A 26,790-nucleotide genomic window follows, 5' to 3' on the forward strand; every position below is an offset into this window, starting at 1 on the left:
GCTGGGTGAGGAGGGTGGGGAGGGGCTGGGTGGGGAGGGGCTGGGTGGGGCTGGGTGGGGAGGGGCTGGTCACCCCGTGGTGCCCTTATAAAACTCAACGTTTCACCTACTCACGCCGGCTTGTGCCCGCCCTCACAGTCGGGCATATTTGCGGAATACACCACGTGGTGCCGCCGTTGTTGACCCTGGCCATTGACCGAGCAACCCAACGTTCCTACCAGCTCCCTCCGCAGGAGAATGTGTTTTTTCACACGAGTCCATTCATTTAAAGTGGATTTGCACGTAAAAGTGGATGTAATGTGCTACGGAGTTTGAGCCATTATCCACGCAGCGTTGTTGACAACTTGTTGGGAATGTGTTGGTTTATTTTTTTTACATCTGTTCATAACACCGAGAATAGTTTCTCAGAAATACAAACAATTGTTTCGCGTTTGGAATATTTTTTTTGTATTCTGACCTCGAGCTCCGCCAATGACGACACCCGAATTTAAATGAGGAGGGCCGCGTGCAGCCGGGACGCGCGCTGATTGGTCCGCGAGTGACGTAACCTGCCATTCACCCCAGGAGGATGGTGGTGATGATGGTCATGATGATGATGATTGTAATGGTGATGATGTTCATGATAATGGTGATGACGTGAATGATGGTGATGATGTTAATGATGGTGATGATGTTCATGATGATGTGAATGATGGTGATGTTAATGATGTGAAATTATGTTAAAGATTATGTGAATTATGGAAATGATGTTAATGCTGGTGATGATTTCAATGATGTTCATGATGGTGATGATCATGATAATGGTGATGTGAATGTTGGTGATGATGGTGTTTATGGTGATGTTGATGATGTTAATGATAATGGTGTTAATGGCGATATGAATGGTGATGTTAATGATGGTGGTGATGTTAATGATGTGAATGTTAATGATTTTGTTAATGGTGATGATGTTCATAATGATGTGAATGATGTTGATTATGTTAATGATGATGGTCATGTTGAAGTTAATGGTGATGTGAATGATGATGGTGTTGATGTCGCGCTTACTTCTGTCGGATAAAAATTGCTACATACGCAATGGCAGAGTTTTGATATCCTAGATGATGATCTGAGTGGCAATGATGAGTTTTGTATGACCAACACGAAAGCAGCTGTCAAGCTGTCATGAGCACACTGCACATGTATGGAATCTCATCCACACTCTCTCTCAGCGGCCGCTCCAATACTCACGGGAAGTTTGAGAGTGCGGAGTGTTTGATGACTAAATGCTCAGCCATGCGATAGTTAATCTAAATTGTCCTATGGTTGTTGTTGTTGTTGGCTTGTTCCACATTGTGATTTTTGCACACAGCGTTTTAATAGTTTTTTTATATTTGCTGGTTTCATATTCTTGGTACTTTCGGTGAAGTCACGTAGAAGGGAAACAATAAAATTATCACGACGTTTCGACTGCAACACAAGAAATCATCATCAGGTGTGAAAACCACATATACATACTCATGACCCCAGACCATATGAATACAATGAGAAAACCACACACCTGATGATGATTGTTTTATAATTTTTATTATTTTATTGCTTCCCTTCTACGTGACTTTACCGAAAGAACCAAGAATATGAATCCCTGCAGTCACGAAAGCTTTAAATCTAAATTTGCTGGTTTATTCCAGGATGTTCCTGATGCGCGTCGTTGCTTTAAGATGTGTGTTCATATTTTGTTTGTTCCGGTTGCACCCGACTTAAGATCCGCATGGCTCACAGGGCTATACCTAATAAATGAAATGAAACTATAATAATAATAAAAATATATACACTTAACACTTTCGTCAATGACGCTGTGTGGCCTTCAAAGAAGCACATCCAAACGGTTTTATAACTCTGCGAAGATATCCATTTCGGCTCTTTGTGATTCATCCGTTTGAAGTGCTACGAGAGTTGGTTAATTGCAGATAGCCACTATAACGGTGGCATGTTTACACACGTGGCGGGGGCATTGCAAAGTGGCAGAGGGTCACAGATCGTGGCGGCGTGAGTGGCAAAAAGCCAGATCCACCGTGGGTGCCCAACACGTGGTCACGGTCTCCCATCACCGAGCCAGAGGGCGCGTGGATACCTGAAGCACAAAAGTACAAAAAAAAACGTCTCCTGTAGTTGTTGTGCGACTGCTGCAGTGTTTGGTGGTACACACGTTTCGATTTAAAGCTTTTGTGACTGCAAGGATTCATCTTCTTTGGTTCTTTCGGTAAAGTCACGTAGAATGAGAATAAAATAATAAATTAATAAAATAACACAATAAAATTCCCACGAGACTGTCTGGAGGACAGCGCTGGAGCGAACAAAGCCAAGCTCAGATCGCTCCAGCGCTGTCCTCCAGACAGTCTCGTCCCTTCACCTGATGAAGGCCGCTTGTGTTGTGGCCAAAACGTCGTGGGAATTTGATTGTTATTTTATTTTATCAATTTATTATTTTATTCTCATTCTACGTGACGTTACCGAAAGAACCAAAGAAGAAGGTACACATGTTGTTTATGTCGTTTATTGTGAGCATTCGGTCACAGTTACTATGATCACATTGCTTTTATGGCTTTATTTTGGTGATTTCGAAAACGTTTTTTTTGGTTTGGGGCCATGTTTGTTTGTTGTAGTACAGAGTTAGACTGATGGCCTTAAATCTAAGTTGTCTTGTTGTTTATTCTAGATTTAAAGCTTTCGTGACTGCTAGGATCGTAGGTGACTTTACCCAATAGAACCAAAGAGTATGTCTTGTTGTTGTTGTTTGACTTGCATCCCACTGGGATTTTTGCACAGAGCGTTGGTGGTGTACGGTGCTATTTCAGGAATATTTTGATGGTTTTTTTTCCTGGATTTTCTGTTTTGCACAGTCACACAAAGTCACTTTAAGATGTTTTTCTTGTTCGTGTTTTTTGTTTGTTGCGGTTGCACCCGATTCAAGAGCCGAATGGCTTACAGGGCTATACCCGAAAATAAATGAAACTCAAAATTGCAAACAGAACGCAACAGCTTACAACGCCCCGATCCACCGCAGCACATACGAAGGAGATATCGCGGCGATGAGACAACCACCACTAAGTCCACCCACTGCTACCTCCCCACGTCTGTGGCTTCATTTCAAGTTTCATTTATTAGGTAGAGCCCTGTGAGCCATGCGGCTCTTAAGTCGGGTGCAACCGCAACAAACAAAATTTGAACACAGAACATCTTAAAGCGACAACGCGTAACATAAACATTCTGGAATAAACCAGCAAATATTCCACACACACAAAAAAAACGTATTAAAACGCTGTGTGGAAAAATCAATGTGGTGCAAGCCAACAACAACAACAACCATAAGACAATTTGGATTAACCATATGTTTTCGAATCACCAAAATAAAGCTGAGTGTGAAATTGTTGTCGTTGCATTGCACCAACAACAAGAAAGTCCCAGTGATTGACGACCCCGAGTGACTCCCCCTCCCCCCGTGTCTACTGGACGTCTCTGACAAAAGAGCTTTACAGCTCTTCGGATTCCTGCAGTCTAAAATACAGATTCAAGTTTTCGTGACTGCAGGAATTCGTATTCTTTGAGGTCTTTCGGTAAAGTCACGTAGATAGGTTTAGAGAAAATAACAAACAAAATTACGATTTAAAGCTTTCGTGACTGCAATGATTCATCTTCTTTGGTTCTTTCGGTAAAGTCACGTAGAATGAGAATAAAATAATAAATTGATAAAATAAAATAACACAATAATATTCTCACGACGTTTCGGCCACAACACAAGCGGCCTTCATCAGGTGAAGGGACGAGACTGTCGTGAGAATATTATTGTGTTATATTATTGTGTTATTTTATTTTATCAATTTATTATTTTATTCTCATTCTACGTGACTTTACCGAAAGAACCAAAGAAGAAACAAAATTACGCTTCGATCGCAAAACACAAGCGGTTGTCATCAGGACCGCGATCGGAACGTCGTCGTTTTTATTTATTTTCTTTGAACCGATCAAGATCGATGAACGTGACTTTATCGAAAGACCTCAAAGAATATCTAGATTCTGATTGGTCGACCCAGTTATGGGTGACGTCACGGCCTTATTTTCCCGCCCTTTCTCCCCCCCCCGGCCGACGCGGCAGGCTCCACCCACTGCCTCTCTGATTGGTCATCGCGCCTGTCGCGCTGATTCGCTGGTGACTTGCCTTGGTAGTGGTGCACAAGCACCGTCAACAACAACAAGATAGCCAGCACGTTAGTCAACAACAACAAGATAGCCAGCACGTTCGTCAACAACAACAAGATAGCCAGCACGTTCCTCAACAACAACAAGATAGCCAGCACGTTCGTCAACAACAACAAGTTAGCCAGCACGTTCGTCAACAACAACAAGTTAGCCAGCACGTTCGTCAACAACAACAACATAGCCAGCACGTTAGTCAACAACAAGATAGCCAGCACGTTAGTCAACAACAACAAGATAGCCAACACGTTCGTCAACAACAACATAGCCAGTACGTTCCTCAACAACAACAAGATAGCCAGCACGTTCGTCAACAACAACATAGCCAGCACGTTCCTCAACAACAACAAGTTAGCCAGCACGTTAGTCAACAACAAGATAGCCAGCACGTTAGTCAACAACAACAACATAGCCAGCACGTTCGTCAACAACAACATAGCCAGCACGTTAGTCAACAACAACATAGCCAGCACGTTCCTCAACAACAACAAGATAGCCAGCACGTTCCTCAACAACAACAACATAGCCAGCACGTTAGTCAACAACAACAAGATAGCCAGCACGTTCCTCAACAACAACAAGATAGCCAGCACGCTAGTCAACAACAACAAGATAGCCAGCACGTTCGTCAACAACAAGATAAATTTCGATTTAAAGCTTTCGTGACTGCAAGGATTCATCTTCTTTGGTTCTTTCGGTAAAGTCACGTAGAATGAGAATAAAATAATAAATTGATAAAATAAAATAACACAATATTCTCACGACGAGACAGTCTCGTCCCTTCACCTGATGAAGGCCGCTTGTGTTGTGGCCGAAACGTCGTGAGAATATTGTGTTATTTTATTTTATCAATTTATTATTTTATTCTCATTCTACGTGACTTTACCGAAAGAACCAAAGAAGAACAACAAGATAGCCAGCACTTTCGACAACATCCCCCCTCTCACCGTGTGTGTGGCCTTAAAAGGAAAGGTAGACGACAGGCGACGTTTCGGACCATTGCCCTTATTCACAGCGTATAAATAGAGAGGGCCGAGAGAGTGAGAGAATGGATACGAGTTTAAGTGTGCACTGTACAACACGGGCGCTGATAATAATGTAAATGATTACGGTTTTTTTCCCCCCGATCAAGTAAAAAAAAACCCTACTGGAACTATGGAATAGTCAAAAATTGAGATTTAAAAACGGAATTTTAGTCATCTCAAGTTTCCGCTTTTTTTCGATTTGCATTTTGTGAACGGCTTAAACTCTCCTCCCCGACACGACTCGGGGAACAGTTACTGTGACACCCTGACCAGCCCCTTACTGGAATATCTTTGACAAAGAGAGCTTCACAGCTCATCGGATTCCTCGACTCTCAATAAATAATTGACAATTCCGGTACGCCCCCACCCCCTCCCCCACATTTCGCCCTTCTCCGATTGGTCAACGCCGCCGTGATTGACGTCTTCCGCCTCTCAAGCTCCTCCCCACCCACCCTCCCCCGCGTCGCCTAGCAACACGTACGTGACGTCACGCGGCGGGTGGCCCCTCTCTGGCCGTGGTGGTGGTGGCGCCGCCGCTGGGCAGTGGAAGATGGCGGTGCTGGGCGAAGGCCGCGAGTTCGCGCTGTCGTGCGGCGCGGAGCCCGAGCGCCTCACGCTCCTTCACGTCAAGCTCACCGACACGGCCATCAAGGCTTTCGAAGTGCACCAGGCGTCCAAGGTAATGGTGAGGCGTGCGTGTGTGGTGAGGTTTGTGAGTTGCTACTGTACAAGTACGTACATTGCTCGCGATATTTCTCCCTCCCCTCCACTAATAAACAATCCTAGCCTTCAGGATGGTTGGCCAGAGTTTTGTTTGCGAAGGATTCAACAGTTTGTATATTTTTTCCCCCCCCCCCATTTACCGGCGGTAGAATGTAATTGTAATTAGTAACTTACTGTTCTTATTAACTACGACTGTGTAACGATGGAAGTGTGGTGGGCGGTGTGTAGAGGAGGCGGTGGTGGTTGTGTGCTAGGATAGAAATCGCCTCGGTGCACTTAAATAAAGAGAGGTTATAGCTTTGACTTTAAGCGAAATAACTTGGTTAAAACGATTAGACGAACTCGTCGATGGGAGCCATCCGACGTTGTGTCCATTAAAAGTGGTTGCAGTGTAACTAAAAACAGGCGTTGTCGCACTTAACCATTTATACTTGAACTGACCAAACAGATGATGTTAAAACAAGATCTAAACTAATTTTTTTTTCCACCTAAAGGAGGTTAGTGTCTTGTATGTTTAGTAACGTGGGAGGTTTTTATTTTTGTGTCAACGCTGTTAGGAAATAAATCGATGTGTCTGCTTGCTGCGACGTTTGAAGGGATTGTGGGCGGCGTGTGTCGAGGGGAAGAACGTCTCGGAACGAACTGTGGACCATCCCCGAGGCGTCGTGCTGCTTTCAATTTTACATTTAAAATATGTAAACGCGTATCGTAAGCGGCCCGCGATGTTAATGTTTTGGTAATTTACGTGTGGAAGCGAGTGCCAAGCGCAGTGCGGTTTCGATAAACGAAACTACTACTGAGGGGGGGGGGGGTCCTTGTTGCGTCTCCGTTGTGGTTGGTGGTGGTGGTGTTGGTGGCCGAGTTTGGGGGTTGTCGCTTTCCGTCGACGAGACGTGGACATTGCAAAGTGTAACTAACTCGTTAAGGTTGATCAACGTTGCGCTTTCGCTGCCCTTCATTTTACTATTTAAAAAAAGACTTAAATTTCGATGTAAAGCTTTCGTGACTTGCAGGGATTCATCTTCTTGGTTCTTTCGGTGAAGTCACCACCACGTAGAATGGCGATAAAATAATGAGCATTATTTTATTTTAAAAGACTGTCGTGGATTTTGTAAGGATGAATTCGCGAACTCCTCTGCGCCATCCGCCTTCCTCTGCTTCTCACAAAATGGACAGAAACGCCTTCCCCTAAATTATTGAACGGACGCCAAGTCCCCAGCAGTTCGGAATGCGAAAATTAAAAGCCACTCGCGTTAACGGACCCGCTTAATGTTTTCACCTATAGAGCGCATATGAACAACATCTATATCGACACTCCACTGCACACGCCAACGAGTTATTGTGTGTTTTTTAAAATAGTTTATTAACAAGTAAAGCTCAGCCGAGGTTCGGACGCTAACTGACCAATAAACAACGTAACGGCGGGTACGGTAAACACTTTTTTTTTAAAGTTGAACAACATCAGCGGTTCACTGGGCCACGCCGGAGAGCGAGCGACGAGTAACTTTTGGGTGTATTTGTCTGTAATAATGTGCAATACAGGCGCACGCATGCTGATGATATAGCGCTTAGTGAAGATGCTAATCTGCTGATGGTTTGCCTGCTGTAAATAGACCCTGCGTGCTGTGTGCCACTGCAGTCGCTTGCCATGGGCACGCCGCAGCAGCAGCAGCAAGCTCACTGCACTGGTGGGGGGTGGTGATGATGATGATGATGGGGGGGGGTGGGGTTGGTGTTGGCTTTGTTAGCCCTTGTATGGAGATGTGACACTCGGGGATATTCCACGGGTCAGGGGGATACAACTATAGGGGGGGCAGTGTGGGTGCGTGTGGCCGGAAAATGGCAGTAACACAGCAGTCGTTACTAGTACAGCACACCGGTGTGTTGGAGATCAAAGCCCAATATCATTTACAATCTGAGTACGGCGTTCGCCAGTAATGTTTTACTCGGATTGTAAATGTTGTGGCTTTGCTCTCCAACACACACCGGTGTACTGTACTCGTAATGAATTGGGATGTTCTGTTTACGTGACAAACCATCCTAATCGGCTGTGTCGGGTGGTGACGGGTTTAACGACACATTTACGCGCTCTAACAACCTCCCCCAAAAAAACCCCTGTATTATGGGTGATATTGGTCGCGAAAGCATGCGTGTTAAACTGACAGCAATCGATGTTGAATTTATCCGTAACGAGTCTTGAATTGAGGCATCCGTATGTGTGCGTTTATCCAACCGCTCTGGTTTATAACCGCGCAGCACCAAACACTCCGTAATGGAGTTGACAAACGTCCCACTATGTCGCGTGGACCCTCGTGAAATTGCCTCGAGACTTTCCTGGATAAAGGAGGGGATTGATTATTTTTAGGAGAGGGTTTCCCCATCCCTGGGGTTCCATCTCGTCTTTCGAGAGGCACCCCGATTAGAAAAGCATTGCGCAACCTAAAAATATACCTTTTCCCTACTATAATCACCCAGGAATGTCTGTCCTTAACGCTCGTGACGTCACTCCATATCGACCAGCCCCCCCTAATTAATATTCATGAGCAGGTGACGTCCGCCAAATGGACACCCCCCTCCATTATTATTACCTACTATGAGACAATGTCTGTGCAACGCTCGTGACGTCACTCAACGGCGACCAGCCCCCCTCAATAATCATGAACAGGTTAGGTCGTCAAGATGGACCCGCCCCTCATTAATAATGATTAGCGGCTGACGTCACTCCACATGGAGGGGGACGAGGCGCCTCCTCCCCCTCCTCGGCGTCAACTTACAACCCTCACTACAAAGGCACAACCCTCACGTCACGTGATCTCCAAAACGCTGTTGAGACATCGAAGTAAAAAGGACGTCATGATGAACAAGGGATTATAACCTTAAAATGAAATAGGTATGTGTCACCGCGCCCTTACAAATTGCACACCCAAGTTTCAGATTAGCTTAATACACCCGTCCTTGGACGGGCAAAAGGCTAGTTTAGTAAATAGTAGGTGAACGAATGTAAACATTTCGGTTTTATTCGAATTGGTAAGGATATTTTTGAAGCTTTCGGATTTAAGATCACTTATGTAGTGAACTGATCATTACGTGCTGAATTTTAATTTCCTTCTTGCAAAGAACGTCACCCGATTTGTTTACTTTTGTCAGGAAAAGTGTGGAAAGTAACACGATGGCAGTGACGTCACTACTTGGGATGTCATGTCTTCGGATTAGTCCGGAACAAATCGGATAGGACATTTAGTGTCAATGCTCGATTCGTGGGATCAATTCCAGAATGAACAGCCACATCCCGATTATATTTTTTATCCAGGCTGTGTGTTATAGACTACCAAGAGATTAATCTTTGTTATTCTGAAAAAGTACTTTCATAGTGAGCTCTGGCACATTAAACATTATTTATGATTATGCTTCTTTTATCAGGAATGTCTTGATGAGTCTCACGACTCATTTTCAAATGCAGTAGTTTCTGGGGCATTTAAAAAATGGACTACACAGTGGTCTGCTATTAGGAATGAAGTCACGGGATCTTTAATGTCCACCCCGAATCAGACTGGATATATATTTTCGTGGTTAATTCACCCGCGGTTATAACCAGGGCGGCCGCTGGATGAGAACTGTGAATCTGCAGCAAGTGCTGGATGTGCTACCACTAGGCCATGTCTTCGTCACAGCCGATTACAGTGAATGAGACTTTTTAAATATTTTTTTCTCACGAACAAAAATTTCACTCATGTCAATATCCTGTTTATCAACCTACATGCAAATAACAGATGTTTATTGAGTTGCCTCTTTAGAATTGCTGCCCTGTATTGTCCTGCAGCTGTTTTTTTTTATCACAAGCAGGCCTAAGATGTGTGCTCTTGTCATTTTCGAAAATTAGCCTTTAATGCACTTGCGTGTGGCATACATTTGGCTATAAATTAATAGAAAATTACACGGGATCTAAATATTTGTGATAGTGTGTAGTAGAGCACAGGTATGAACGTGGAGTGCTTTTTCAGTTACCCCGTAATTGTACTTGTTACATTTGCTGAGCAGCTGGCGCATGTTTAAAAGTTCCCTATTGCGCCAGGTCTTGATGCATCTGGGAATATTATCAAACCATTGAAACATTGATGTAATCCTCACTTGAATTTCAAACCATTCTCTCCCGCAAACAAACATTTTGGTTAATAAGCGGCTGGGCTCAGTAATGCAAATGCAAATCCGTGGGTAATTGTGCGCACTTTAAATTGTGAAATGTAACCTCGAGCGTCAATTCCCTGACGTTTGTGTAACGGACTCTGCTTTTAAACCAGTGTTAGGTAAAGGCTGGTGTCGAGGGTGCACTGGATGCAAGGGTTTAAATGGAGAGCTGAGGCCGAATCGTCCAATAGGATGTTATGGTTAAGAACCTAAGGACACTATGTTGCTGCATGCCAGTGCAGAGATTTTGCACAAAAAAAGAAGCAAATATTTGGCAGGAATCGCAGGGCTCTGGACTGCATTCATTAATTGTGGCCTTTACGCTGTATCGCATTTAAAAATGGATATTTTCTTTCCGAATGGCTTAGATTCGGCTTGAGTTTCAAAGGACTGGATCTCCACTTTTGACTTTGAAATGTTTTTTGGTTTTCGTACGTTTCGTGCAAACACAAGTTTGTTTTCTAGTTTACTTTTTAAAACAGGAACACAAATTCCTTTCGCTATTTTGCTAAAGATACGCTTTGAGCACTTGCTTTTAATATCATATCCGTGAAGGTCAGTGTAGAGTTTCTAATTTGTTTGCACGTTAGTGTGCTTGCTTGTTTACGCTTTGTAGCACAATGCATCACATTGCATACATCCCTTGCATACTTGACACGATTCTATTGCACGGTCCTGCCCCCGCCGTTCCTTTGAGTCATTTTACACATGGAATACACCCGAGTGAGTGACATGTCACTGCAACCGGCTCCACATGTCGGTCGCCCAGTTGAACAAACGCAGCGAACTTTCAGGAATAGCCATTTAATCACGCGCGCAGGTAACACAGTGCCGTTCTGTTTTAAGATGCATGTGTTCGCATTAACTGTGCTCCACAGGTTGATTGCACGGGGGGTGGGGGGAGGGTCATTAACCATTCTTGTGGGGCATAATTCAGGTGCCGGATAAATGCTTTGGGAAATGGGGAATTTAATACACTGCATGCTGGTGTTGCAGTAAGAAACATGGTACATTTTCGTTTGGAGGTTATGTAAAAGCCAACGATGTTTGTTCAACTTAGGAAGAAGGCGGCAAGTCCTTAATTAGTTGGCACAACGTGATTGATAGTAATGATAAATGGGGGATTTGTAATGTTTCAGCCTTTCTGACATTGATACTCTGAAGACATTGTTAAGAAGGCAAGCACTTGTGTATTATATGAACGCCTGACTGCATAAAGATGTAATTTTTAAACTGGGGAAATGTTTTTAATTGCATACTGTTTATTCTGTCATCATACTTATGTTGCATCGCATTCACTCGATATAGAGTGTAACATGACAACAAAATAAGAATAACATTTCTGAAGGGTGTGCACTGTACACATTAAAGTTATTTTCTAATACAGCTTCTAAATTGTCATTTTTTTGTGGTAAAACAAATAAACCTTGTATTAATGATAAGAACTTGCTCTGGATCTGCTGTGGCCACATGTTTGCATGTGCACACCGTGTCCCACGTTCCATGCCGTGTGAAATTCGCTGCTTCATATTACATTGCCGTTGTCGTGCCAAGAGAGCAGTGCAGTCAGTGCAGGGTATAACTTTATCCTCGCTGGTAACCCTAACCCCCTAACCCTTTAAAACCTGGCCTTTAACCCCGTGCCTTAACCCTCCATTGAGTGCGGTGGTGGCAGTTCAGCACGGAAGCTCAAGCGTGGCCGGAGGAACCCAAAGATTGTCGGGGACTGCCGGGGGGGGGGGTGGTAAAGGGTGCAGAGACGCCATGGGGTGGCAGCCGTAGTGTCTGTAGTTCCCTGCGTCACTCGTGGAACCGTATCCGATTGCACTCGTTGCGTGACCCCGGCACCAGCCAAACAGCAAATTAAATCAAATTGAGTCTTAATAGTGTATTCATAAATGTCACGATGTTATTGCAAAGCGATTACAATTGATAAAGTAGTAATCCGCGTGTCTTTGCGCCAGCTCGCACACTTTGGCGTCTGCTATCTGCGGCTCAGTGCGGTTTCTTTCCATTCAGAACTATGACCGCCCCAGATGTGGTTTGTTGACCCAGGCTTCTGGTTTTATCCAACTTTTAACATTTTGAGCACCTTGCCTGTTCTAGTCATTTTAAAAATGCCACGGTGTTTTGTGTTGCTGTGTAGCATATCGCCCTCACTTACTCGACTAGGTATTTTATTTTACACAATACAAGACCTGTTGGTCAACTCATGTATGTGGGGGGGGGTTATTTTATCTAAACAAATTGGAGAGCAAAGTGATGTAACATATTTAAATGATCTCTAATTGTTTTTGTCAAACAAACCGTCAAATTATCTTGATTTCTTGCCGAGTACGAGCTATAATCGCTGGATAGTTATACTGAACAATATGAAGTTTATTATTGCTTAATGTTGTTTTTCATTTTGTGGAAACTTTTTTACATTATGCTCTTTGGTAGTACAAACAAATATCTGGATATCTTCCAGTGTATGTCTGGTTGAAAAACTGATATGTTCCTTTGACAGTGTGTTTTGAGACTGGGTCTACCTCTCCATAGCGTTTGCATGTTGATATACTGTTTTAATAATGAGCGATTTGCCCTGGAGGTGTACTTTGTATGTGTCATAACCCCTGTAAAGCCACCTTATTGCATTATTTCATCGCAGCTCTGTTAAGAGGAATCATAAAGCAGAGTTTCTGCTCCGCGGCCTTGTTTTTCGTGGGTCGAGAAGTGTACTCGTTTTAAAAGCCACGCTTTAAAGGCCAGTATAGTGTTTTTTTTTTAAATGGCAGACAGATCCGTAGTGTTTGCTCACACTTGGCTGTACGCTAACGGTAGCAACAAAACAAGCCGCGCACACATGAGTGAGTGCCACAGCCTCCGGTATAGTTTGAACCTTACACTCCATTGATGCAAATATACTTTTTTGTAGGTGGAAGAAAATAAACGGGTCTCGTGGACATGAACTGGTTTGGCCAAATCGGCTTAAACTGTTTAACCTGTTTTGAAGACAAAATCTGCATCCCTGCGATGGGTTCTAATTAACAACATTTTAGGAAATGTTTTACCCGCAGAAGATACGTTTGTGACCATAGGATTGGTCCTGGGCCTCTCCGAGGTCGACTCAGCCTCAAATAAGTACCTGGTGCAGTGTGTAAACATTGCCACTTGGGAGACAAAGACGTGGTGTTTGCCCACCCACCCCCTCGTGCACCGTGTCGGCTTTGATAGGTAACAGCACTTTACCCAACAGTCTTTTGAGACTATATGGGGCGTCTCTGTCCTCCGATCATGACGTGCATATCACATGACATCACCATACTTGGCCAGTAAATGGTCTAATCGGCTAATTTTACTTTTGTTTCGTGTTAAAGGTTTTGTGGCTGATTGTGGATGCCTTTTTTCCATAATTTGCATTAACTTGGTTTAATATCCTGTTGTGTATGAATAAGCGGCGTTTCATCTGGCAGACCTGAAGGGGTGGTGCAGAGATCATGCTTGCGTTTGGTTCAGATGCACTAAGTGCATGCAAATGCGAAAGGGGAAAGTAAATTTCCGCAATGTATGCAACAGCAAGTTATTTTTCTAAGACGTGCATTTTCGTGAGTTATTTATGCTTTTGGCCCGTTATTAAATCAATGTACCTAGAAAGTCTGCACATAATACTGTCAAGTTTTGTTGACAAAGCACAATGCCTTTGTGTGATAAACTAATTTTTGGTGAAAGAGAATTGAGGCCTGTGGTTTTTCATAGGCAGCCAGACATGGTTTTTTTTTTACATGAAATATTTATGTTCGCACTTTATAATGTGCTACGGAAAATGCCAGCTGTGCTGTATTCCTGTCTGTGGAGGGTTTGTCAGCAAAAGTTGGCGTGAAGTCTGTTAATTTCCTTCCAGGCTGCGGAGTGTTGAGATTAACTCTAATGTATGAGAGCTTTCAACCAAACCAGGAATGTTGGCTATGCGACCAGGTCTGAACCATTTTTGTGGATTAAAAGATTAATTAAAAAGATAAATAGATGTTCCTTCATTTCATCTTTTCTGTTTGGAGGTCATTTAGTTAACTGGGCTTATCCATCTGCTGCCTACATGCTTCGATATATCAGTATATGCTGAAACTTGATACGAGCCATTTTCATATTCACTTCTAAAATACCATGATCTGGTACTGAACGGTTATTTCAATGGTAAGCAACGCACGTTGCGTAATATATACGCACACTTGCTTATGACCAATGTGCGTGGCGGCGTACAACCGCGGCACTGTACACGAAACCATGCTTCCATATTGGGAAATGCCTATTATTAAAATAGGTTCAAGTTAGTGTGTCGCGTGTCACACAAGATAAACTCGCACTCTGGCAAGAGTTTGGCTAAAAAAAGTAATGCGCTCTACTCAACTCCTTCATACGATAGTCTAGCGAGCGCACTTTTAACTCTCACGGCAATTAAAATAACTAGACGTGTAGTTTCCAGCCTTAGTGAAATGTCAACGTTTAGCATTTAGAGTTTTGCACTGTTTTTAATCGGTGGACATTACCTGCTATGGCTAGTGGATCAGTCAAACTAACATTGATGATAAAAAAACATAAAGCAAGCTCAAAATTGCTTAAAGACGCATGGGGACAATGGCGGAGCCAGGATTTTCAGGTGGTGGGGGGGGGGGGCAACCCCTCCAGCAATGAAAAATGATAGAGGAGTTGTTAGTAAGTAAGGAGTTGTTAGTAAGTAAGGAGTTGTTAGTAAGTAGTTGTTAGTAAGTAAGGAGTTGTTAGTTAGTAAGGAGTTGTTAGTAAGTAAGGAGTTGTTAGTAAGTAAGGAGTTGTTAGTAAGTAAGGAGTTGTTAGTAAGTAAGGAGTTGTTAGTAAGTAAGTAGTTAGTAAGTAAGGAGTTGTTAGTTAGTAAGGAGTTGTTAGTAAGTAAGGAGTTGTTAGTAAGTAAGGGGTTGTTAGTAAGTAAGGAGTTGTTAGTAAGGAGTTGTTAGTGAGTAAGGAGTTGTCCCTTGCTTTTTATTCGTCGCGTGTGCGGCGATGGCGCAACCATCGATCGAGGGTCGAATTTGAACCGCGTTGTGTGATCGGCATCGCGCTCGCTGAAGGTGTTTGCCTTCAGGGAGGTCGTGTGTACTGTATACGCAACTGCGCACAATTCTGCCGTTACTTATTGCCAATTATGGACTCAGACTATTATTATATCATCTCATAGAGTCCCTGACACAATAATATGCTACACAGTGGCAGTGGGGGTCGCAAAATGCCGATTTATTACTAATAAACCCCAATGATCCGATAGAAATAAGGAATTTCGATCGGATCATTGGGGGGGGGGGGGGTGGCACATGCCCCCCCCCCCCCCACGGGCTCCGCCAGTGCTTGGGGAGAACTACATTCTTGCCATTGAATTGAGAAACAGAACATGAGCGCACACGTAGGTTAGAGGTATCAGTGTTTATAAAACTACGCCAGCTTGGGTAGGATGCCAATATAAGGGATGATGGTCGGTGGTCAAGACTAAAAATGGAGCGGCAGCCAAGGGAGGGAACGCACCCGAACAGACGTTCATCACATCGCCGAGAGATGGTGACGGCTCGGACGACGATGATGAGAACCGCACTACTAAGTCAGGGAATAGATGGCACAGTAGTCTAACTTGGGCCACCTGGCTGTGGAGCCGATTCTGCGTCACTGTTCTACACACACTGCTGCCCACCTGCCACCAACACTAGGGCACCAACTAAAAACAACTCAGGTCAGTACTGGCTCAAACGATGTGGGCCCTAGTTATAGCCAGGGTTTTACAGAACGCCAGCTTACATGATAGCATCATTATTATACATGTACAGGCCATTGGTCGCTCCACTGCTGGATAAAGAGGCTCTCCATGCCATGTTTGTTGTGGAGGTTCTTTGACAGTGCTTGGGCAGAGTGGACTGTGGGTTTGTGAAGACGGGGAAGAGCGTAAAGGTACAGTAAGACGATGCATTTTACTGCTCTGTCCTGTGCTGTAACTCGTATAGCCCCACAGCCTGTAGCAACTTGTTATACTTGGTGGTTACCCATCCAAACACTATGCAGGCTCAACATTGCTGATCTTTGGAAGCCTACCAGGATCGGGCACCTTTCAGCTGATTTGTTCACTGCCAGCGTCATTGGGGGCAGCAACATAGCCTTGGTGTTTGGAGTTGGCCATTAAGACAAGTATTTTATTTCAGGGAAAGATAATGCGGTACATTTGATATTGTTGTAGCACAGGTAGAGAGAGACGTGTGCTCTGTTATCTCGAAACACAACTTGCCAAACAATGCAGAGTGTATTCTAATCTGTCTGCGCGTGTGAATGACAGCCAGGCATTTACAAGTGCCATCCTTATTTGTTTTTACGTTTTCTGACCCTTGCTGGTTTCTGCAGTGGTTATTATTGTATCGGTTTGTTAAATTACTGTTTTACGTTACACATTGTACGCCTTTACAAGATCATCTTTACAGAGAACGAAATGAGTGTTATGCAAGTAACACTACAGAAGTTACAAATGTACGGTTTATTAATTGCTGAATAAGCGCTTGATTGTATTTTTCATTGAAGAGCGATTTAAAAATCACAGGCATTTGCTAACTGAGCCATATGCATTGGGAGTTTGACAGTAACGTTGTACCCTTTCTTTTATCTTCTCCAGCATTCCCTGTCATCCCAACCGACCATCCGCTTTGGAGGAGGCAAAGGGGTGAGTTGATCGTATTGGCCGTGTTTGCCGACCATCTGTATGGCACGCTGGGGAAACGGTCTGCCGAGGTCCTTCACTCTGTGTGTGTGCGTGCGCGCGCGCCTCTGTACATGAAAGTGTCCTTGTCAAGATGTGCCACAGTGTGGGCCAAACCATTAACTGTTGAGTGACAAGCCAAGCATGTGCAGTGCATCGGTTGTGTTGAAAAAAAATGGCATGTTGCGTTAAATCCGCTCTATTGATTGCCGTTATCCATTTGTCCTAAAATTGCGTGTACTGTTTGTAGTGGTTAGCACACGGTGCCAGCACTCTTGAGTTCGATACCCAGTCATGGCCAACGTCGGCAGTCGTGAATTCCACTTCACCGTTCCACACTAATCAGCTTAGTGAAGTTTAGTAAAACAAAACCATTGTGGGGAGACCTTAGTCTAGCAGTGGATTGACAAAGGGTTGTACATTATTATTTACATTTCACTTGCATCCTGCGATTAGTGCACACGGGGGATGTGACTGGAATAGATCCTGTGTTTGTATCCGAGACCACTGATGATGATGGTTTCTGTTGATCCTTGATATGTCTGGTTCAGTAAATTTGAATGTGAAAGAATGCCCAAGAAAAACGAAGGTTCCTGAGTGCAGGCTGAACACCTGCTCTGAAATAATGAATAAGTTGAGGTCGTGGTAGGACCAAGATTGTTAATTATAGTTACAAAGATGTCACCGGCAGCATCCAGTAACCCTTTGTTTTGTTAGGGGTATAGTGATCCATCAATTTACTGATTGCTATAGATTATTAAGCTCACATTACATGCGTAGAATCCCGTGTGCAAGAAGTAATGTTTAATCCTTGTTGGTGATGGTTTCATGTGACCCCTCCAGCCACAAGAGGCAGCTAGAGGCACAAAACTGTTAACTATTATTAATCTTGAATTAAATTGTCACCCAGAATCATCATGACAATTGCTTGAATCTCATTGGGGCCAAATTTTTTTACACCCCCTATCCTCTAAACGTTGTCGTTCAAAGTGGAGTTGGTGCTGAGAGAGAGGTCACTTTGTATCCATGTACAGTACTTTATGTGCTTTTTGTAGCGCCATGGCATGACCGTGTGTTTGTATGGTTTCAAGATCCTGAAGGCGCTTCAAGTAACTACAAATGTTGTCGTGTCCGTACAGGAGGAAATGTTGGCTTTACCGTGTGTAGGATTTATAAGCTACAGCGAGCAAACAAAGCCAACATTTCTGTAAAATATTTATTTGGGCTGGGTCAGTGTTTCCAGCTTGTTGATCTCGATATTGACATTTGGCCACAGGTCTTAAAATCATAACATCTAGCAGCTTGAAAAGTCAACTGCTTATATTTTGGCTTGGTCTCACGTAATCCTGAAATAATTCTTCCAAAGAAAATTCTGCTTGGAATCACGATTATTGCCAAAAAATACATTTGTGGGCTGTATAATAGCTATAACCAACGATTCTGTCTACTGTTAAATGACTCCTTTTGTCTTCATCTGGCCATGATTATTTTTTTAAAATATATGCAAAAATGCTGGATGGGAACCCCTTCTGTTAAATCATATCCAAGAAAAACTTAATTCACACGTTGCGTACTTCTTCCAGGCGAACTGTTACCTCTTTATGGGCACATAGAAGCTGACCTAAATGTTCCCATTTAATTTGGTTGAATAAATAGTGGCACGCTATACCATGAAACCCATAATGCATTGAGCTTGTACTCAATGACGCGCAGTGCCCTCTTAACACCTGTTTATGAATGATGAACCTCTTGCCCTAGCACAATCCATGATCAGTGCTGCATTGCTTCTGAGATCGGGCACTTTCTGGGTTAATTTGATGGGGTAATATTTTGGGACTCAAAGGGTAGTGCAGCAAATGCATTGTTGTGTGCAGGCAGTCCTTGACTTGGGAACGGGTTACGTTTCCGAGACCCTGTTCCGTAAGTCCATTTGTTCCTATCTCACAACTCAATAGTTAATTGTATATTCGGTCAATGTTATAAAATATGTTATCATTCAACAAAAGAGAGAAGCATTGTTAAACTCATAAATAAAGAATAAATATCGTACTTTCCCATGTAATACAGTAAAACATAATGTAATACAGTAAAACATAAAAACATAAAATAAATAAAAACATAAAATAAAGTAACGTGAAAAGAAACCTTTTCTTTTCACTTCCATTGCGTCCTAATGCTGGCTTGCTTATCGGAAGGGGCATTTCTACCGAACAAAATAGTTCCGCGGTTTGGTTCATAAGTACGACCGAACATTTGCAAATCGGATGGTTAAAAAAAAATCCATCTTACGGCGGTTCATAAGTGTGGATGTTCCTAAGTCAGACGTTCGTATTTTGGCGACTTTGCCTGCATTGTATTTTTATGCTCCCATGTCTGCTCTCTGCGTTCACAAACTCACTGACTAGCGTGGTGAAGTATAGTAAGCAAACCCCCACAACCCGCACGATGTGGGGAGGCCGTCATTTGGCTGTGGATTAACAAAACGGCTGTACATGTGTGTACATGTACACAAACAATGACATTTGGAGATTTAAATTCTAGTTTTAACAAAGAAGAGATACAACACCGGTCACATAAAATGTGTCTGCCAGTTTGAGTATAAACGGGCAATTCGGTAGGGTAACGCCGTTCCCCCATGCGCTGCAAACGCCAGCTGCGAGCCGAGCCTGAACTGATTGCCAGCCTCGGTCTCTCCGTGACCCCACTCTACCGGTGGAACGTGTTACGGCGGCCACAGGTGTCTGACCTCAGGCATCCCGTCCCCACCGACCAACTTGGCATGCAACCGCCCTCATCGCCACTGGCATTACTGGCGTTGGGTAAAATGGTGGGGGTGGGGGGCGGAGAGGCATACCTGGTGGAACGGGCCACATGATCATAAAAGGCCGCTTGTCCGGGTTAAAATATGAGCAGACAATCAAAACCCAGAAATAGATTAGCTACCCAATAGAGAGCCAATTCAGTGGTCTCAAGGTAAAATATGATTACTTGCTCCAGTTCATAATTTCTAAGACCTTTTTACTTTCAGTAGGTGTTTGTGCATTCTGGGTTTCATGGTTAGATCAGCGCCCTCTTGATTTCGCCAAATGAAATAAAATAGCAATATGTTGAGCCATTTCTGTGCCAATAGAGAAAACATTTTTAAGGAAGAGGTGCACAATATCATTCGAGTTTTATTTGGTGTAATCGATGGAAAAAACTTGAGTTATAATACGGATTGTCCAATGTCCTTTAGCTCCAAAGTGGGTAGCTAAAGTCATCTGAAGCACCAGGCATGTACATGTGTTACCACGTCAGTTGAATTACTGGATGAAGGCCTCCCCACACTGCCCAGACAGTTTGGGTTATTTATCTATATTTTACCACGCTCGTTTTGTTAAAGTTGATGGTGGCATAAGTACAATACAAGTTTCGATTTTTCTACACTGCCCTCTCCTGCCCACAATGCCTACTGCACGTATTTTGTGTGAATGTGATCACCCATCCAAGCACTAGCCAGGCTCAACCCTGTTTTAGTTCCCAGGTCTGATGGCATTGCATGCCTTCCGAGTGATTTAGTGTGCGGAGTGTGAGACTAGAATTCCGTCACTAAGGAGATGCCCTGTGGCGATGTATACTCTGCCTCGTTGGCTGTAGGTGACGGCTGCATACTGCTCTGTGTGTTATCACAGAGAGGAAGAGAACGAATCTAGGCCGATGTTTAGTAATGCCACAATCTAAGGAAAACCCCAAACGAAACGCAGTCATCGAGCAAAGTGTGAATTTGCAGAAGCACTAACTTCACTTTTCATGTGTTGTTCTGTACGATGTGTATTCATATTATAATGTTATATCATATGTCGAATTCAGGTAACCTACCGTGTGTATATTCTTACAATAGTTTCTAGCTTCGGCAGCAAAGTGTGTATAGAAACACCCTGGCCGTGAGATTAGTCGAATTTGTCGGCGTACATGGCGTTGATGTATGTTCAATCTCTTGTGGGCTTGTGTCGGCAGTTCGTTATAAGAGGAGGAGGCTGAAGTTGCCGTGTAATTGTGCATGCCCACGCATGTGGAAATGTACAGTTTGGCTGGTGCCTTTTAATTGTGGCTGAGCAACTCTCGCAACGAACGTAGTAAGCAGCCAAAATTTTGGATTAAGGCGTCCAAAGCTGCCCAAACAACTCTACCTTTTAACGGTAGTTTAAAGGCTATGTCAACATGGCCACAATCGTAATCGCATTATTATGCGATTTGCATAATTTGTTGCTTTTCTGATGAGGTAGTAGCTTAGCTTCGTATTGTTTTGAATTAAAGACCTAGCATCACTGTGCTCATATGCATGACATGGTCGCAGGGTTTAAAGTTACACACAGCTGTGATGCTGCTATCATCTCTCGCGCATAAACTTCTTGTACGTTTTGTACCCAATTGTTGGCGTTTTTGGAAAATCCTATGGCCCAGTAAACTTACCCAAAAAAATGTAGTGTGATCACGTGCGCATATATATGGCAGTGGTAAAATGTGGGGTTGCCTCTGTTTGAATGTTTCTTCTTAGCCAAGCGACTTTGGGGTTACATTCGCGTGAACTGGGGTTTTCCAGTAATGCTGGGAGCAGTCACATCCTGTTTGTATTCGCCGTGACAGTCATATTGGGGTGTTGCAGGATGTTTTAAATGTCAAACGGAGTCTCGCTGAGTGGTGACTGATCCTTACAGCACAGTTTAAAAAGAGAGCTCTGCAAGAGGTTAATGGAATCTCTCTACACGTGGTGGTTGCGCAATACATTTTTGGAGCCGGAATGATTCGTCACTTTAAAAAAAAATTGTTAAGCTCGTTGTACACGCATCACATTTTTTTCTCGGAAGAAGTAATGGTTTTGACGTGCGTGGACATTTTTTTGAGGCTAATTGTCAAACGAAATGACACCAGCTTGTTTCAACGAGGCATACATAACAGACTAGACGTCACGTCACAAATGAGAGACTGTACGAGCAGCACTGTACGGACCGGAAATACCTTACAGAAAAAAAAACAAATTATTGACGGTATTGAAGAGACAAAAATTGATGCTTGAATGGAGTTGTGACCCAAAGTGGTGAGAATTCATTGAGTTAACCGGGAGTTTCAATCATCACCTACCCCATGGCATCTGTTACAATGCACACGCGGTGCAACCCTTTGTCGGGCCACTGCTGAATCAGGGGCTACCCAGTAATTTCAGTCGTGGGGCTTGTGTGGCCATGCTTCACGTTGCGGGTTGGTGAAGGGGGAGGGTGCCAGGAACCAGCTCGGATATCACGCACTGATGACAACCGTGGCTGGGAATTGAACTCAGGTCGCTGCATTCGCGACGTAAGTGCGCTAATTATGGTGCCACAGCTCCTTGTGTGCGAATAAATGTTGGGCTCTGGTGCTGTCTTTTTGACTCGCACAAATTAAAGTGTGTATAATGCCCCTATATAGCCAGCAAATGTATTTTACAGAAAGGAGTGCCAGCAAACTCGGTGTCCTCATGTATTTATAGTAGGTCTGTGCAGATATTTAAATATCCAGTGACGTGCACATCACCCGGAGGTAACATGGTGGCTGCATTATTGCACTTTGCTACCATTGATTTTTTTTTTTAGATCCTTAAACTTTTGTTTCGTTTTTGCCACCACATGGTTAGGGGTAACAGGCTACGATGGGTGGCTAACGACATAGTGCATGTTAACAATGTTGGTAGAGCCTCTTTTGTTCGGTTAAAAACTCAAGTTGTGGATACCATAAAAAAAACATTGTGTCATGACAGCAAAAACAACTTTTGGCCAGTCACATTGCCTGGACAGCTGCTGTGTGTGTATAGTGGTCAATTATCAAACCTGCTCTTCATTTGAAAGAGCTGTGTGCGCAACAACATTTTTCATTGTGCCCACTCTACTGATAAAAAGATCCCCTGTGGCCACTGTGTATCGTGTTTAATGTAGGAATGGTAACAGTGCTTCTACGTTACATACGTGCACTGGAACAACAACTTTACAGCGGCCCCCAAAGAGCACCTGGAAAGCCGGCTTTCGCTCACAGGTTGTATTCAAGACTGATTACGAAAAGTTAGGGCTATTGATCATGTCACAAAAGTGAAATCACAATAAGTTTAGTTTTTTTGGGTTTGGCTGTAACCCCTACACAATGGTCTCCTGCTACAGTGGCAGGCCGAGCCCTTTAAATTAACAGCTCAGTGAAATGGCATTCTTTTGTGTTTGATTGTGAAAAAGGCAGTCCTTTTATTGGACCTCGGCTAATCGGGTTGCATCCTGTTATTGGCAATGCAGCCCCAGTGGGTTTTATGGTAACTGGACTTGAGCAATAGTGATGTACATTCATTTGTGTCGGTGATGACAGAGTTTGGCCGTATGCTGCCGCAGCAGAAGCGCAGTGCCCGCAAAGATGGCGAAAATAGATGAACGTTGTTATATGCTCAGTTTACATGAAATTCCCGCTGAATTAGATGAAGCTTAGAAAAGCGGTGAAGTACGATTAAATCTCAACGTATGTACAGTGCAACATTGGATTACACTTTCAACCGCACCCCAACCGCAGTAGTGGCACTAAGGGTTAGCAGTTGCCGTAACTATGATAATAATTTGTCCATGTACTGCCCTTTCGTAAATCCACTGCTGGATAAGGTTCGTGAGGATTATTATACGGTACTTCACCATGCTGGTCGGTGTGGGTTGGTCAAGGCAGGCAGCAGAGAAGTACAGTACAACAATTAATTTTTGGCACGCTCCTTATGCTGCCCACCACGTTGCCTCACAATTCCAAGAACAAATCAGGTTCAGGCTGGAGCTGGGCTATTCGATTTTATTTAAGTAATTGATAAGGATGCCGATTGTCGCTTTGGTTTCTGGACTTTATAACTTTTTTTTTATTTTACCAGGGAAAGGCCACTCAGCTATATAGCTCTTTTTCATAAAAATTCTCGCCACAAATTATCGCTCAACGAAGTGACTTATCACATGGAAATTTATATCAGCCAAGTACTCGTAAAAGCATGTTTCTAAATGTGGGGGGAAAAACCGGAGGACCCAGGGAAAAATCCACGCGACCACAGGGAGAGAGACACCGCAAACTTCAAATATACAGCAGGCATCAGGTCGGGATCGAAGCCACGACCTCCAGCCTATCAGGCGAGGTAATTAACATCTAGCCACCGTGGCGCCCCTAAATCGGATAATGCCAAAATACTCTTGACGTCTGCTCCCACGTGTGCCACTGGACGGGAGATAAAGGAAGGGGCTTGATGACATCAGCCTCGTCACGCTCGTTGTGATTTGTTGGGAATTTCCTGCCTTCAGGAGGCAGGATGTCGGGACAGCTGTAATGTTTTTAAGGGAGCCCGAGTAATTTACCCAAAATAAAGTAGTCGCTATCGAGTTTTTATTTGACTCATTAACTAAATGGACTGATTTTTCCGGCTGTAGCTTTGGGTGGATTTCGAGTGATGTATGAACTAAGTGAAGGATTGAGCGCAATGGCACATGCATGTATGTACATGCACTAGAGGAACGGTTTAACGCTTTGTCAACACAGTTTCATCAGAATCTTTATTTACGCTGCAGGATGAATCCGATTAACTATAAAACTCTTTGACAGATGTCCAGTAGGGGCGGGTTAGAACGATGCAACAAACAACACAAAAACATTATAGGAGTGCAACGTATAGGACAAGTAAGCGTGTGACGTAAAAAAATAAAGTATTTTTTATTTTACCAGGTAAACCCCACTGAGCTATGAGCTTCTTTTTCAGAAGCGACCTGGCCACAAATGATAGCTCTACAAAGTGGCTTATCACGTGGAAAGTAATAGCAGACAAATAATCTCAGCGCATGTTTTTCTACCTTGTGTGCCCCAGGGCAGTCTGGCTCCGGTTGTAATATCTGTGCGAAAAAGATGACAGTCACGATTTACGTGTTTCATTCAAGTACTTGTGACATCACTGCATTTGCTACTTTGTCAGCAGAGGGCAGTGTGGAAAAATACATTGTACAGTACTCTGCTATGCTCTCCAATTTCACTAATTTGCTCTAAACAACGTTGTCAAGTATGGTAAATTAATTCTCATGACCTGCGCGGTGTAGGGAGACCTTTACCCAACAGTGGATTGTCCATCTTCTTTGGTTCTTTCGGTAAAGTCACGTAAAATGAGAATAAAATAATAAAATAAAATAAGACAATAATATTCTCACGACGTTTCGGCCACAACACAAGTAGCCTTCTTCAGGTGAAAGAAAGAACTGTCGGGACGACAGAACTGTCGGGACGACAGAACTGTCGTCCCGATTGTCCAGTCCAACAAATTGATGTCACTGAAGGTTTTGCATAGTGATACATTAACTGGCGGAGGGTTTATCTCCACATACTCTTTTGTTTTATTCGGTAAAGTCACGTAGGTAAAAAATAAAACAAAAAATCACGACGTTTCGGCCAAAACACAAGTGGCCTTCATCAAGTGAAGGGACCGGACTGTCCAGAGGGCAGCGTTGGAGTGAAAACAGCCAAGCCCAGGTCGCGTCCTTTAAGCTTGTGGTCGCGGCATCTTTTGAGGAAGGTCAGCGTCTCGATGAGCTGTGACTTCTTGTCCCGTTGTCTGTTGAAAGTTCTAACAGGTGAAAGCCCTCCCCGTAGAGGTGATCAATTCTAGATTTGAAGCTTTCGTGACTGCAAGGATCCATACTCTTTGGTTCTATTCGGTAAAGTCACGTAGGTAAAAAATAAAACAACAAAAAATCACGACGTTTCGGCCACAACACAAGTGGCCTTCACTCCAACGCTGTCCTCTGGACAGTCCGGTCCCTTCACCTGATGAAGGCCACTTGTGTTGTGGCCGAAACGTCGTGATTTTTTGTCGTTTTATTTTTTACCTACGTGACTTTACCGAATATAACCAAAGAGTATGGATCCTTGCAGTCACGAAAAGCTTCAAATCTAGAAATATCTCCACATATATAAAAGGCAAAGTTGTGAATGTGTGTGTTCAAAATGATTAGCGTACTTCCTGACATGCAACAAACTTTAAATTTGCCATGTGGGTACTTTCCAGACTGTACACCACGCAAAAATTATAAAAATACACTTTAATAATACATTTATTTTTTTTGCACAGCAAGTGAGCTGTGACGTCAAATCTGTCATGTCACCCGCGCATGTGGAAGCGTAACGCATTGTAGTGTAGTGGTGAGCGCACTGCGCTACGAACCCGGCCACCAGAGTTTGATTCCCGCTCACGGCCACCACCGGTGACGATTATTTGAACCGGTCCTGGGCCTCCCCTAGGTCGACTCAGCCTCAAACGAGGGTACTGGTGTGGTGTGTGAACATCGCCACTGGGGAGACAAAGACGGCCGGGCGTCGTGAATCCAAGTCACGGGCGAAGCCGGGTAGTAAAGCTAGTTCTCGATAAAAAAGCTTCTAACTCGTATCCGGTGGCTTGTTTTGTACATCCCAGGTAGAGCTATGTAAGCTGAGAGCTTTGTGATTTTTTTTGGACATCGTTACTTTATATCAAGTATGTTCATTGTTGTGTTTGTGTGCTTGGGAGGCCGTTGGCGATTAGCTTTATGCTGGTAGGTAATTTCTCAAATTAGAACAATTGCTATAATCACACGATGATTTTCATAATAATCCCCCTAAATGGTATGACATCAGCTCGGCATTAATAGCATGTTTTACAAAAAACAACTAGATCTCTGGTTTTAGATTCGAAACTAGTAAAATCAACATTCACTGCATTTATAATCCCTTATTATAAATGATGCTGACCAATTTTTCTCGTAAAACCGAGGTATTTTATGTAATTGCCTAGATTACTTTAAGCACTTGAATCTTGTTGGCAGGCGTTACAAAGACCCACTCCCC

General features: G+C 43.5%; 1 protein-coding gene across 3 annotated transcripts in view; it reads left to right on the forward strand.

Moving 5' to 3' along the window:
- Positions 1–5,717: 5,717 nt before the first annotated feature.
- Positions 5,718–26,790, forward strand: part of LOC116950598 (RNA polymerase II elongation factor ELL2-like) — a 50,557-nt gene continuing 29,484 nt past the window's right edge. Inside the window, exons 1-2 of one of the 3 annotated variants that reach the window (XM_032968501.2) lie at positions 5,720–5,940; positions 16,828–16,875. In XM_032968501.2, coding sequence (XP_032824392.1) covers positions 5,812–5,940; positions 16,828–16,875 — 177 coding nt within the window. In that variant the 5' untranslated portion in view covers positions 5,720–5,811. Of the gene's footprint in view, positions 5,941–16,827; positions 16,876–26,790 lie in introns of all 3 variants that reach the window. The other 2 variants (XM_032968502.2, XM_032968504.2) reach the window with 2 other exon arrangements.

The sequence above is a fragment of the Petromyzon marinus genome, chromosome 40 (assembly GCF_048934315.1).
Source record: "Petromyzon marinus isolate PM22_M1 ecotype Great Lakes invasive population chromosome 40, UKy_Petmar_22M1.pri1.0, whole genome shotgun sequence".
Lineage (NCBI taxonomy): Eukaryota > Metazoa > Chordata > Hyperoartia > Petromyzontiformes > Petromyzontidae > Petromyzon > Petromyzon marinus.